The sequence below is a fragment of the Salvelinus sp. IW2-2015 genome, linkage group LG19 (assembly GCF_002910315.2).
Source record: "Salvelinus sp. IW2-2015 linkage group LG19, ASM291031v2, whole genome shotgun sequence".
Lineage (NCBI taxonomy): Eukaryota > Metazoa > Chordata > Actinopteri > Salmoniformes > Salmonidae > Salvelinus > Salvelinus sp. IW2-2015.
In genome coordinates this window covers 33,237,770-33,253,486 of record NC_036859.1, presented here as the reverse complement: position 1 = coordinate 33,253,486, position 15,717 = coordinate 33,237,770, and the positions used below count along the sequence as shown (strand labels likewise).

Below are 15,717 nucleotides of genomic sequence, written 5' to 3'. Positions count from 1 at the left end.
GGTGCTATCCGTCTGGCTCACTGTCTGGTCCGGTCTGGATAATCGAACTTCATGAGACAAAAATATAAACAAAATTACATTACAACATATTGTCGTTTTTTTTGCAACAAATTCAGTTGCATTTGTTATTGTATAACTGACAAACGATACAGTTATGGCTATTTGTAAGAAAGTTGCAAAAAAAAGGATATGCAGTCGGACCCAATTCCAGGGCGCAACAACATGGACTTCCGGCCAGCTCACACATCGAGCTTCCCTCCAGCGCGTCAGATTTGACAACAGAAGCTACGCAGCCAAGTTTATAGGAAGTTTCAAGTTTCGGCACAGCCAGTAAACACCTACAACTCAATCTGTAGTGTGAATTTGAGAGATTTCGGTCAATATGGTTTTGCTGACAATGATCGCTCGGGTAGCAGATGGACTGCCGCTTGCTGCATCGATGCAAGAAGACGAGCAGGTTTGAATGAATAAAATGTGTTTCCTAGCTAACGTTAGCCCTCGATCACGACTCGGTGTCATTAGATTGCACATAAGTCATTTGACGAAGGCGTCTTCTGTATGTGGGTGTTGTGTCAATCTGAACATTTACACACATCGCTTACGGTACAGTTTTTGGAAACTTAAGGACCTTGTCTTTCAAATCAGCTAGAAATAATATATTTTTTAATTTTTTTATTTGATACACACCTTGAAATGGTTAGTGTTCCCACATGGCCATATCTCCATGGTACAGCGCAAGTTTACGGAAAACACTGAAGACAAGAGGCAACCACCTGTGTTAATTAAAGTTAGCTAGCTATCTAGAAAATCGAATTTTATTTGTCACATGCGCCGAATACAACGGGTGTAGAAATGCTTACTTACAAGCCCTTAACAAACAATGCAGTTTAAAGAAAAACGAGTGTTAAGTAAAAAATAAGTAAGTTAAAAATAACAAATAATTAAAGAGCAGCAGTAAAATAACAGTAGCGAGGCTATATACAGGGGGTACCGGTAAAGAGTCGATATGCGGGGGCACGGGTTATTTGAGGTAATATGTACATGTAGGTAGAGTTAAAGTGACTATGCATAGATAACAAACAGAGAGTAGCAGCAGCAGCGTAAAAGTGGAGCAATRCAAATAGTCTGGGTAGCCATTTGATTAGCTGTTCAGGAGTCTTATGGCTTGGGGGTAGAAGCTGTTAAGAAGCCTTTTGGACCTAGACTTGGTGCTTCGGTACCGCTTGCCGTGCGGTAGCAGAGAGAACAGTCTATGATTAGGGTGGCTGGAGTCTTTTTAGTGCCCTCCTCTGACACTGCCTAGTATAGAGCYCCTGGATGGCAGGAAGCTTGGCCCCAGTGATGTGCTGGGCCGTAAGCACTACCCTCTGTAGTGCCTTGCGGTCGGAGGACAAGCAGTTGCCATGCCAGGCAGTGATGCAACCAGTCAGAATGCTCTCGATGATGCAGCTGTAGAACTATTTAAGGATCTGAGGACCCATACCAAATCTTTTCAGTCTCCCGAGGGGGAATAGGCTTTGCATGCCCTCTTCATGACTGTCTTGGTGTGTTTGGACCATGACAGTTTCTTGGTGATGTGGACACCAAGGAACTTGAAGCTCTCAACCTGCTCCACTACAGCCCCGTTCGTTGATGAAAATGGGTGCGTGCTCGGTCCTCTTTTTGCTGTAGTCCACAATCATCTCCTTTGTCTTGTTCATGTTGAGGGAGAGGTTGTTGTCCTGGCACCACACGGCGAGGTCTCTGACCTCCCTMTAGGCTGTCTCATCTTTGTCGGTGATCAGGCCTACCACTGTTGGGTCGTTGGCAAACTTAATGATGGTGTTGGAGTCGTGCCTGGCCATGCAGTCATGCGTGAACAGGAAGTGCAGGAGGGGAGTGAGCCCGCACCCCTGAGGGGCCCCCGTGTTGTGGATCAGCGTGGCGGATGTGTTGTTACCTATCCTTACCACCTGGGGGCGGCCCGTCGGGAAGTCCATGATCCAGTTGCAGTATGGCGGTATGCACATTGGAGTGGGTCTAGGGTTTCTRGAATAATGGTGTTGATGTGAGCCATGTCCAGCCTTTCCAAGCACTTCATGGCTACAGATGTGAGTGCTATGGGTCGGTAGTCATTTAGGCAGGTTACCTTAGTCCCTGTGCCCAGGAACACTATGGTGGTGTGCTTGAAAYATGTTGGTATTGACTCAGTCACTGACAGTTTGAAAATATAAGTGAAGACACTTGCCAGTTGGTCAGTGCATGCTCGGTGTACAAGTCATGGTAATCCGTCTGGCCCTGCGGCCTTGTGAATGTTGACCTGTTTAAAGGTCTTAAGCACATCGGCTACGGAGAGCGCGATCACACTGTCGTCTGGAACAGCTGATGGTCTCATGCATGCTTCAGTGTTGCTTGCCTCGAAGTGAGCATTGAAGTAATTTAGCTCGTCTGGTAGGCTTGTGTCACTTGGCAATGTGCTTCCCTTTGTAGTCTGTAATAGTTTGCAAGCCCTGCCACATCCGACGAGTGCTAGAGCCGGTGTAGTACGATTCAATCTTAGTCCTGTATTGACGCTTTGCCTGTTTTATGGTTGTTCGGAGGGCAGCTCCTTGAAAGCGACAGCTCTACCCTTTAGCTCAGTGCAGATGTTGCCTGTAATCCATGGCTTCTGGTTGGGGTACGTACAGTCACTGTGAGGACGACGTCATCAATGCACTTATTGATGAAGCCAGTGACTGATGTGGTGTACTCCTCACTGCCATCGGAAGAATTCAGGAACATATTCCAGTCTGTGCAAGCAAAACAGTCCTGTAGCTTAGCATCTGTGTCATCTGACCACTTCTTTATTGACCGAGTTACTGGTGCTTCCTGCTTTAGTTTTTGCTTGTAAGCAGGAATCAGGAGGATAGAATCATGGTCAGATTGTCCAAGTGGAGGGCGATGGAGTGCTTTGTACGCGTCTCTGTGTGTGGAGTAAAGGTGGTCTAGAGTTTTTTTCTTTMTTTCTCTTGTTGCCCACATAACATGCTGGTAGAAATGAGATAAAACGGATTTAAGTTTCCTGCATTAAAGTCCCCGGCCGCTAGGAGCGCTGCCTCTGGATGAGCCTTTTCCTGTTTGCTTATGGCCGTATACAGCTCATTGGTTGCTGTCTTAGTTCCAGCATTTGTTTGTGGTGGTAAATAGACAGCTACGAAGAAAATAGATAAACTCTCTTGGTAAATAGTGTGGTCTACAGCTTGTCATGAGATACTCTACCTCAGCCAAGCAAAACCTTGAGACTTCCTTACTATTAGATTTTGTGCACCAGCTGTTGTTTACAAATATACACAGACCGCCACCCCTTGTATTACCGACGACGGCTGTTCTATCTTGCCGATGCAGCGTAAACCCCGCCAGCTGTATGTTATTAATGTCGTCGTTCAGACACGACTCGTGAAACATAAGATATTACAGTTTTTAATGTCCCATTGGTAGGATATTTGTGATTGTAGTTCATCTATTTTGTTATCCAGTGATTATACGTTGGCTAATAGGACTGATGGTAGAGGCAGATTACCCACTCGCCGTCGGATCCTTACAAGGCACCCCGACCTACGTCCCCGATAGTAAATCCTTTGCCTCTGATATCCTGATATCTTGAAGCTATTTTCGGTCATAAGAGACAGTGTCAGAAACATTATGTACAAAATAAGTTACAAATACACACAATAGCACAATTGGTTACGAGACCGTAAAATGGCAGCCATCTCCGGCGCCATTATTTATTATGCTCAGAACACCTGTGTGTAAGTGTGACTCAGGAAGTGGAAGCTGTATGGATTAGAGGTCGACCGATTATGATTTTTCAACACCGATTTATTGGAGGACCAAAAAAGCCGATACCGATTAATCKGCCAATTTCTATATATATTTGTAATAATGACAATTACAACAATACTGAATGAACAATGAACCYTTTTATTTTAACTTAATATAATACATAAATAAAATCTATTTAGTCTCAAATGAATAATKAAACATGTTCAATTTGGTTTAAATAATGCGAAAAGAAAGTAAAAATGCAATATATGCCTTGTAAAAAAGCTAACGTTTAAATTCCTTGCTCAGAACATGTGAAAGCTGGTGGTTCAATATTCCCAGTTAAGATGTTTTAGGTTGTAGTTATTATAGGAATTATGACGCGTCGACTATTTCTCTGTATACCATTTGTATTTCATATACCTTTGACTATTGGATGGTCTTAAACTATAGTATTGCCAGCCTAATCTCAAGAGTTGATAGGCTTGAAGTCATAAACAGAGCTGTGCTTCAAGCATTGCTAAGAGCTGCTTCCAAATGCAGTAAAGTGCTGTTTGAATGAATGCTTACGAGCCTGCTGCTGCCTACCACCGCTCAGTCAGACTGCTCTATCAAATTAATTATAATAAACACACAAAAATACGAGCCTTTGCTCATTAATATGGTCCAATCCGGAAACTATAATTTCGAAAACAAAACGTTTACTCTTTCAGTGAAATACGGAACCATTCCGTATTTTGTTGAACGGGTGGCAACCCTAAGTCTAAATATTGCTGTTACATTGCACAACCTTCAATATTATGTACAATTCTGGCAAATTAATTACGGTCTTTGTTAGGAAGAAACAGTTCGCAACGATCCAGGCGACCCAAACTGTTGCATATACCCTGACTCTGCTTGCACTGAACGCAAGATAAGTGACATAATTTCCCTAGTTAATATTGCCTGCTAACTAAATATGCAGGTTTAAAAAWAWATATATACTTCTGTTTATTGATTTTAAGAAAGGCATTGATGTGTATGGTTAGGTAAATTTGTGCAAAGAATGTGCTTTTTTCGCGAATGTGCTTTTGTCAAATCATCACCCTTTTGGAAAAGTTGAAGTAGACTGTGATTCGATGATAAATTAACAGGCACCGCATTGATTATATGCAACGCAGGACAAGCTAGTTAACCTAGTAACATCATCAACCATGTGTAGTTAACTAGTGATTATGTGAAGATTGATTGTTTTACAAAGAAAAGTTTAATGCTAGCTAGCAACTTCCCTTGGCTCATTGCAGCCACAAGGTCCTTTTGACGCTGCACTCACGTAACAGGTGGTCAGCCTGCCACACAGTTTTCTCATGGATTGTAATGTAATCGGCCATAATCGGCGTCCAAAAAGGACAATTACTGATTGTTATGAAAACTTGAAATCGGCCCTAACCGATTAATCGGCCAACCTCTAGTATGGATCTGTGCAAAACTGAGACAGTAAGTGTATTTTTTTATTTATTTGAAGGATTCATTCTCGCTGTTGAAAGATAATATGTTTCGAAAGCCATATTGCAAGCAATGATTATTGACGTTTCTAAGCGTTAAATCACATCGTTGGGATTGTAGTTAACCTGAACCAGTCTTCGGTGAAGCTTATGGCTGAGAACTCTAGGGAGAAGGCAGAATGATACCTGGAGTTTGAGAGCTACACTATACAGTGCATTCGGAAAGTATTCAGACCCTTCACTTTTTCCACATTTTGTTTAGTTACAGCCTTATTCTGAAATGGATCAAGTAATTTTTTTCCCCCCTCATCAATCTACACACAATACCTCATAAAGACAAAGTAAAAACAGGTTATTAGACTTTTTTATTTATTAAAAAGAAAAAGCAGAAATACCTTATTTACATAAGTATACCCTCAGAGCAAAAACCAAGCCATGAGGTCGAAGGAATTGTCTGTAGAGCTCCGAGACAGGACTGTGTCGAGACACAGATCTGGGCAAGGGTACCAAAAAATGTCTGCAGCATTGAAGGTTCCCAAGAACACAGTGGCCTCCATCGTTCTTAAATGGGAGAAGTTTGGAACCATCAAGACTCTTCCTAGACCTGGCCACCTGGCCAAACTGAGCAATTGGGGGAGAAGGGCCTTGGTCAGGGAAGTGAACGCAATCTCTGGAGAGACCTGAAAATAGCTGTGCAGCGACGCTCCCCATCCAACCTGACGGAGCTTGAGATGATCTGCAGAAAAGAATGGGAGGAATTAATTTTTCAAATGTATTTCTAAAGCTCTTTTTACATTAGCAAATGTCACAAAGTGCTATACAGAAACCCCAAACAGCAAACGATGTAGAAGCACGGTGGCTAGGAAAACTCCCTAGAAAGGCAGGAACCTACGAAGAAACTCCCAAAATACATGTGCCTAGCTTGTAGCGTCATACCCAAGACGACTCGAGGCTGTAATTGCTGCCAAAGATGCGTCAACAAAGTACTGAGTAAAGGGTCTGAATACTTATGTAAATGTGATTTGAGTTTTTTTATTTTTAATAAATTAGCAAAAAGTTCTAAAAGCTGTTTTTGCTTTGTCATTATGGGGTATTGTGTGTAGATTGATGGGGGGGACAATTTAATCAATTTTAGAATAAGGCTGTAACGTAACAAAAAAGTGAAGGGGTCTGAACTTAACCGAATGCACTGTATATACAAAAGTGGACACCCTTCTAAATGAGTGGATTTGGTTATTTCAGCCACACCCGTTGCTGATAGTTGTTTGAGCGCACAGCCATGCAATCTCCATAGTCAAACATTGACAGTAAAATGACCTTACTGAAGAGCTCCATGACTTTCAACGTGGCACCGTCATAGGATGCCACCTTTCCAACGAGTCAGTTAGTCAAATTTCTCCCCTGCTAGAGCTGCCCTGGTCAACTGTAAGGGCTGTTATTGTGAAGTGGAAATGTCTAGGAGCAACAACGGTTCAGCAGCAACGTGGTAGGCCACACAAACTCAGAGAGCGGGACCGCCGAGTGTTGAAGCGTGTAAAAATCGTCTGTCCTCGGTTACAACACTCACTACCGAGTTCCAACCTGCCTCTGGAAGCAACGTTCGTCTGGAACTTCAGAAAATGGGTTTCCATTGCCGAGCAGCCGCACACAAGCCTAAGATCACCATACGCAATGCCAAGCATCGGCTGGAGTGGTGTAAAGCTCGCCACCATTGGACTCTGGAGCAGGGGGAAATGCGTTCTCTGGAGTGATGAATCAGCATCACCATCTGGCAGTGCGACAGAATGAATCTGGTTTTGAAAGATGCCAGGAGAACACTATCTGCCCCAGTAGATAGTGCCAACTGTAAAGTTTGGTGGTGGAGGAATAATGGTCTGGGGCTGTTTTTCATGGTTCGGGCTAGGCCCCTTAGTTCCAGTGAAGGGAAATCTTAATGCTACAGCATAAAATTACATTCCAGACAATTCTGTGCTGCACAACTTTGTGGCAACAGTTTGAGGCCTTTTCCTCTTTCAGCATGACAATGCCCCCATGCACAAAGCGAGGTCCATACAGAAATGGTTTGTTGATCGATGTGGAAGAACTTGACTGGCAGAGCCCTGACCTCAACTCCATCTTACACCTTTGGGATGAATTTGAACGGTGACTGCGAGATAGGCCTAATCGCCCAACATCAGTGCCCAACCTCACTAATGCTCTTGTGGCTGAATGGCAGCAATGTTCCAACATCTAGTGGAAACCCTTATCAGGAGGACGGTTATAGCCACATACTTTTGGTCATGTAGCATACTTCCTAACTAACTTAACTAGCTAGCTAGTTAGAAGGCTAAATCATGGTTGTAAAGTTAGCAAGGCTAAGTTGTATCATATTCTGCTGAATACTACTWGCTAACATTTTATTTTTCCCATTTGCGTTCTATCAGATATAGTGTAGCTGTTTGTTATAACTGCAAACGTGTTATTTTATACCCCTTTATCTCGCCTATGTTTAGTCAGGAAGAGACWTGCAACACTACCAGAGCCAGGCTAAGCAGCTCTGCCGCAAACTCAATGCCCAGAGCCCCAACAGATGTACCCTGGAGGCTGGGGTCATGTCTTTCCAGTAAGTATTGTTAGAAGTGGATTTTCTTAATATATTATATTTTTTATATATCTTTTATGTTTGTCTTAAATAATATCATAGTCACTACTGCATCCAGAGTGATATTGTTGGGGAAGGTTACTACACTGAACAAATATATCAACGCAACATGTAAAGAGTTGGTTTCATGAGCTGAATAAAAAATCCCAGAAAAGTTCCATACGCACAAAAAGCTTATTTCTGTCAAATTTTGTGCACAAATTTGTTTGCATCCCAGTTAGTGAGCATTTCTCCTTCGCCAAGATAATCCATCCACCTGACAGGTGGCATATCAAGAAGCTGATTAAACAGCATGATCATTACACAGGTGCACCTTTTGCTGGGGACAATAAAAGGCCACTTGAAAATGTACAGTTTTGTCACACAACACAATGCCACAGATGTTTTGAGGGCGTGCGCAATTAGCATGCTGACTGCAGGAATGTCTACCAGAGCTGTTACCACATAATTTAATGATAATTTCTCTACCATAAACTGCCTCCAATRTYGTTTTGGAGAATTTGGCAGTATGTCCAACCAGCCTCAGAACCGCAAACCACACGTAACCACGCCAACCCAGGACCTCCACATCAGGCTTCTTCACGTGSGGGATCGTCTGAGGGGGGTTGCTGAGGAGTATTTCTGTCTGTAATAAAGCCCTTTTGTGGGGAAAAACTMATTTTGATTGGCTGAGTCTGGCTCCCCAGTGGGTGGGCCTGACTGCCAAGTTGGTGGGCCTATGCCCTCCAAGGGCCACCCATGGCTGCACCCCTGCCCAGTCATGTGAAATYCATAGATTAGGGCCTAAAGAATTTGTCAATTTTGTGATTTCCTTAATATGAACTGTAACTCAGTAAAATCTTTGAAATTGTTGTTTATATTTTTGTTCAGTATAATAAGCTAATGAAGATGAATTTCTCTTTCACACACACACAGCCAATAGGATCGTAGTTGGAAGGACTAGACACACACACACTCTACAGGCTCTCCTTGGCTGAACATGCAAAATTGTACCAAAAAGTTACTTATTAATTGAGTAACTATTGACTAACTGATAATAACCAGGCTGATGAGGCCTTAAGAACACATCCTTGTTTAAATTTGAATAACCAGCATACTGAAAACACTAACACTAAGTAACATGATTCATCTTCTATGCACAATTGTCATTTATATTTTGCATACAGCCTACCCACCATTCTATATTTACCAGTCAAGTAGCAGTCTTGTGTGATAATCAAAGGTGGAACTCTCTAGGACCTCCCCCTAAATCTCTGTTTATAATACTGTCATTATTATCTTTGTGTATTTCCTGGTATTAAGGAAGTTAAAGTGATGTTCMGATTGTGTCCTCACCGTTCATTTAGTATGCACCGTGGTGTGTCTGCTGTGKCATTCAGGGCCCAGAGTTTTTTGTGAGTAAACTAGGCAAGACTGGTTATGTGGACAGTGGTAACTCTGGAGACTATTACCCTTTTACGATAACTCCCTAGCCTGTCACTGGACGGATGCTGTGGGTCTATGTGGAAATCTCAATCAAGCTTCACGATAACTCTGTTACTTTCCACTAACATACTAATGTCTGTCTCCCCAGCTATGTATTAGAACATGGTGTATGCTACTTGGCCTTGTGCGAAGCTGTGTTTCCCAAGAAGCTGGTCTTTGGGTACCTGGAAGACCTCCAGACAGAATTCCATGAGCAGTATGGAAAGAAAGTCCCCACAGTCTCCAGGCCGTACTCTTTCATTGAGTTTGGTGAGAGGTTTTCTTTTTTCACTCATTATCGTCCCATTAAGACATCCCAGGAAAACAAAAAGCATTTGGGAAATGTCCTTTCCTTCATAATGCCTTTCCTTCATAACTCCTTTCCTTAATCCACACTGATGTAAAAAACCAACAACTAAATAAGTCTGGCAAAAGCAAATTCCCTGCTATATTGCTTTCCCCCATTCCATGTTTTTTGATTCAGTGCAGAGACAAGTAGACAACTATAGGATGCCACATTAGAGTAGGGTGTCAGGTAGCCTAGAGGTAAGAGCGTTGGGCCAGTAACCTGAAGGTCGCTGGTTTGAATCCCTTAGCCAACAAGGTGAAAAATCTGTTGGTGCCCTGAAGGAAGGCACTTTACCCTAATTGCTCCTGTAAGTCGCTCTGGATAAGAGGGTCTGCTAAATGACTTAATGTAATTGAGATGCACCATAAACCAACACTTAGTGTGTAATTGCGTCTCATMCTTCCTCTGTCCTCAGACACGTACATCCAGAAAACAAAAAGAACCTACATTGACAGCAGRGCACGGAGGAACCTGGGCAGCATCAACACAGAACTGCAGGATGTCCAGCGGATCATGGTGGCAAACATTGAAGAGGTCCTGCAACGWGGAGAGGCCCTATCGGGTAATTTATAATAATTATACCTCGTACAGTACACAGCCCTGGCATCAAACCCACCATACAGACATAAAATACACACAATTCATTTAAAAGGGATAGTTTAGCAGATGTTTTCATACATACAGTTGAAGTCAGAAGTTTACATAAACTTAGGTTGGAGTCATTAAAACTCGTTTTTCAACCACTCCAGAAATTTCTTGTTAACAAACTATAGTTTTGGCAAACTTCGTGCACACAAGTAATTTTTYCAACAATTGTTTACAGACAGATTATTTCACTCATAATTCACTGTATCACAATTCCAGTGGGTCAGAAGTTTACATACACTAAGTTGACTGTGCCTTTAAACTGCTTGGAAAATTCCAGAAAATGATGTCAGGGCTTTAGAAGTTTCTGATAGGCTAATTGACATAATTTGAGTCAATTGGAGGTGTACCTGTGGATGTATTTCAAGGCCTACCTTCAAACTCAGCGCCTCTTTGCTTGACATCATGGGAAATCAAAAGAAATCAGCTAAGACCTCAGAAAAAAAATTGTAGACCTCCACAAGTCTGGTTCATCCTTGGGAGCAATTTCCAAACTCCTGAAGGTACCACGTTCATCTGTACAAACAATAGTACGCAAGTATAAACACCATGGGACCACGCAGCCGTCATACCGCTCAGGAAGGAGACGCGTTCTGTCTCCTAGAGATTAACGTGCTTTGGTGTGAAAAGTGCAAATCAATCCCAGAACAACAGCAAAGGACCTTGTGAAGATGCTGGAGGAAACAGATACAAAAGTATCTATATCCACAGTAAAACGAGTCATATATCGACATAACCTGAAAGGCCGCTCAGCAAGAAAGAAGGCACTGCTCAAAAACCTCCATTAAAAAAGCCAGACTAYGSTTTGCAACTGCACATGGGTACAAAGATCGTACTTTTTGGAGAAATGTCCTCTGGTCTGATGAAACAAAAATAGAACCGTTTGGCCATAATGACCATTTATGTTTGGAGGAAAAAGGGGGAGGCTTGCAAGCCGAAGAACACCAYCCCAACCGTGAAGCATGGGGGTGGCAGCATCATGTTGTGGGGGTGCATTGCTGCAGGAGGGACTGGTGCACTTCACAAAACAGATGGCATCAAGAGGAAGGGAAATTATGTGGATATATTGAAGCAACATCTCAAGACATCAGTCAGGAAGTTAAAGCTTGGTCGCAAATGGGTCTTCCAAATGGACAATGACCCCAAGCATACTTCCAAAGTTGTGGCAAAATGGCTTAAGGACAACAAAGTCAAGGTATTGGAGTGGCCATCACAAAGCCCTGACCTCAATCCCATAGAAAATTTGTGGGCAGAGCTGAAAAAGTGTGTGTGAGCAAGGAGGCCTACAAACCTGACTCAGTTACACCAGCTCTGCCAGGAGGAATGGGCCAAAATACCCCCAACTTATTGTGGAAAGCTTGTGGAAGGCTACCTGAAACATTTGACCCACGTTAAACAATTTAAAGGCAATGCTACCAAATACTAATTGAGTGTATGTAAACTTCTGACCCACTGGGAATGTGATGAAAGAAATAAAAGCTGCAATAAATTATTCTCTCTACTATTATTCTGACATTTCACGTTCTTAAAATAAAGTGGTGATCCTAACTGACCTAARACAGGGAATTTTTACTTGGATTAAATGTCAGGAATTGTGAAAAACTGAGTTTAAATGTATTTGGCTRAGGTGTATGTAAACTTCCGACTTCAACTGTATAGTTGTCTAACATGGAGCTGGGTCCATATTCAGTGACATCAGTTGTTGAATCGCAATATCTATTAAATGGCAACCGTCACTTTCATACATCAGTTATCACCAGCACAATACCARTTTCAACATGTGAAAAAGGCACATTTCTAAGTTTTGTAGARTACTTWRAAMWWWWKTTYTATCTGATGACATCAAAGTTAAAACAGTGATTTTCCAAACACTGAGRTTCACAGTTACATATACTCTCCCTTGTATTAGAAAATTGTTGCACATTTTGAAAATCCCCTTTTTTAAATTTATTTTTAAACTTTTAGTCGTACTTTGATGTYAGGAATTGCCCATCTTTCCTATTAATTTATGATTGAAGCCTGCATACATTCACGGTTAGATATAATGCAGCTATTGGTTACATTACGGTCCTAAATATTAATCAGACATTTTTTCCCTCCAGCTCTCGACACCAAAGCCAGCAATCTGTCCAGCCTTTCAAAGAAGTACCGCAGCGATGCCAARTACCTCAACACCCGATCCACCTATGCTAAGATAGCAGCCGGGGCAGTCTTCTTCATTACACTTATCGTCTATGTGCGTTTCTGGTGGATCTGATGCGTAAGGACTGTGAAAGAGGAGATAGTCTGGGTTCCCTTTAACCAAATATTAAAACTGTCAATTGTAATATATTAAGCTTTGCTGTTAACAGAAACCATTAAGTTCCTACATGGGTGCCTTAGGGGGAGGCTGGGACCTTGTACATGGGTGCCTTAGGGGGAGGGTGGGACCTTGTGCATGGGTGCCTTAGGGGGAGGGTGGGACCTTGTGCATGGGTGCCTTGGTAGCCAGGTTGAAGTCAGGAAGTTTAGCGATAAACGTTAGGTTGAGGTCATGTAAAACGTTTATTTCAGCCACTCCCAGAAATTTCGTTGTTAACAAACTATAGTTTGTGGGCAAGACTTGCGTGCAAACACAAGTAAAATATAAATATTAAAATATAGATAATCATAACAGACCGAGTATGGTGTCAATATATAAATCACTGTAGTCACAAATTCAGTGGGGTGCAGAAGTTATACAGTACATAGTTGAACTGTGCAATATTAAACATACAGATATAGGAATACCAAGATGATGTAAAAGGCCCCTAAAGCAAAAACCCCCGCCCAAAAAAAAAAACCCCAAAAGCAGCTCAGCACTGCCGAGAAAAACCACCCCCACCCCGCCAAACCACGCGCCTCCCGCCGACCCCCCGCCCGCCACGAAACAACCACCCAAAGACCCCCCCCCGAAGCGCCCCAGGGCTGATTAGAAGTTTCTGATAGGACTAATTGACTATTGTTGAGGTCAAGTTGGAGGCTGTTACCTGTGGATTGTATTTCAGGCTTACCTTCAACATCAGCGCCTCTAGTTGACACATGCAGGGAAATCAAAAGAAATGCAGCTAAGACGCTCAGAAAAAAAATTGTAGACCTCCACGAAGTCTGGTTCATCCTTGAGAAAGAATTTTCAAACTCCTGAAGGGTACCAAACGTTCATCTGTCAAACAATAGTACGCAAGTAAAGACACATGGGGACCAGCAGTCGTCTACGCGCTCCAGAGAAGGAGACGCCGTTGCGTGTCTCTAGAGGATTAACGGTGCTTTGGGTGTGAAAAGGTGCAATCAATCCAGAACAACCAGCAAAGGACCATGTGAAGATGCTGGAGGAAACAGATACAAAGTATCTATATCCACAGTAAAGAGTGCATATAGAAGACAGAACTGAAGGACGAAAGGAAGAAGGCACTGCTCAACACCGCCATAAAAAGCCAGACATGCGGTTTGCAAACTGCCATGGGTAAAAGATTCGGACTTTATTGGAGATGTCTCTGTGTCTGATGAAACAAAAATAGAACCGTTTGGCCATAAGAGACCATTGTTATGTTTGGAGGAAAGAAGGGGGAGGCTTGCAAGCGAAGAACACCACCCAACCGTGAACATGGGGTGGCAGCATCATGTTGTGGGGGTGATTGCTTGCAGGAGGGACTGGTGAAACTCACAAAACAGATGGGCATCAAGAGGAAGGGAAATTATGTGGATATATTGAGAGCACATCTCAGAGACATCAGTCAGGAAGTTAAGAGCTTGGTCGCAAAATGGGTCTTCCAAGATGGACAATGACCCAAAGCATACTTCCAAAGTTGGGCAAGAATGGCTTAAGGACAACAAACAAGGTATTGAAGCGTGGCATCACAAAGCCTGACCTCAATCCATAAGAAATTTGTGGGCAGAGCTGAAAAAGTGTGTGTGAGCAAGGGAGGCCTACAAACCTGACTCAGTTACACAGCTCTGCCAGGAGGAATGGGCAAAATACCCCAACTTATTGTGGAAAGCTTGTGGAAGGCTACCTGAAACATTTGACCCACGTTAAAAATTTAAAGGAATGCTACCAAATACTAATTGTAGTGATGTGAAACTTCTGACCACTGGGAATGTGATGAAAGAAATAAAGCTGCAATAAATTATTCTCTCTACTATTATTCTGACATTTCAACGTTCTTAAAATAAGTGGTGATCCTAACTGACCTAAGACAGGGAATTTTTACTTGGATTAAATGTCAGGAATTGTGAAAAACTGAGTTTAAATGTATTTGGCTAAGGTGTATGTAAACTTCCGACTTCAACTGTATAGTTGTCTAACATGGAGCTGGGTCCATATTCAGTGAAATCAGTTGTTGAATCGCAATATCTCTTAAATGGCAACCGTAACTTTCATACATCAGTTATCACCAGCACAATACCAATTCAACATGTGAAAAAGGCACATTTCTAAGTTTTATGTAGAGTACTTAAATAAAAGTTTATCTATGACATCAAAGTTAAAACAGTGATTTTCCAAACACTGAGGTTCACAGTTACATATATCTCTCCTTGTATTAGAAAATTGTTGCACATTTTGAAAATCCCGTTTTTTTTTTAACTTTTAGTCGTACTTTGATGTTAGGAATTGCCATCTTTCCTATTAATTTTGATTGAAGCCTGCATACATTCACGGTTAGATATATGCAGCTATTGGTTCATTACGGTCCTAAATATTATCAGAAACATTTTTTTCCCTCCGCTCTCGACACCAAAGCCAGCATTCTGTCCAGCTTTCAAAGAAGTACCGCAGCGATGCCAAGTACCTCAACACCCGATCCACTATGCTAAGATAGCAGCCGGGGCAGTCCTTCTTCATTACACTTATCGTCTATTGGTGTTCTGGTGGATCTGATGCGTAAGGACTGTGAAAGAGGAGATAGTCTGGGTTCCCTTTACCAAATATTAAAACTGTCAATTGTAATATATTAAGCTTTGCTGTTAACAGAAACCATTAAGTTCTACCTGGGTGCCTTAGGGGAGCTGGACTGTACATGGGTTTAGGGGGGGCTGACTTGTACATGGGGTGCCTTAGGGGAGGCTGGGACCTTGTACATGGGTGCTTAGGGGGAGGCTGGGACTTGTACATGGGGCCTTAGGGGAGGCTGGACCTTGTACATGGGGTGCCTTAGGGGGGAGGCTGGGACGTTGTACATGGGTGCTTAGGGGGAGGCTGGGACCTTGTACATGGGTGCCTTAGGGGAGGCTGGGACTTGTACTGGGTGCCTTAGGGGGAGGCTGGGACCTTGGTACATGGGTGCCTTAGGGGGAGGCTGGGACCTTGTACATGGGTGCTGGGGGGAGGGCTGGGC

At 42.7% G+C, this 15,717-nt stretch overlaps 2 protein-coding genes across 2 annotated transcripts in view; one reads left to right on the top strand and one right to left on the bottom strand.

Moving 5' to 3' along the window:
- LOC111979369 (eukaryotic initiation factor 4A-II-like) overlaps positions 1 to 15,717 on the bottom strand; it is a 336,073-nt gene that overhangs the window by 189,954 nt on the left and 130,402 nt on the right. The gene's annotated exons all lie outside the window — the stretch shown is intronic.
- On the top strand, positions 290 to 12,736 carry LOC111979668 (vesicle-trafficking protein SEC22b-B). The gene is made up of 5 exons (XM_024010289.2): positions 290 to 457; positions 7,757 to 7,866; positions 9,479 to 9,639; positions 10,134 to 10,280; positions 12,466 to 12,736. The coding sequence occupies exons 1-5, from the start codon at positions 383 to 385 to the stop codon at positions 12,618 to 12,620; spliced, it is 648 nt and encodes a 215-aa protein (XP_023866057.1). The 5' UTR covers positions 290 to 382; the 3' UTR covers positions 12,621 to 12,736.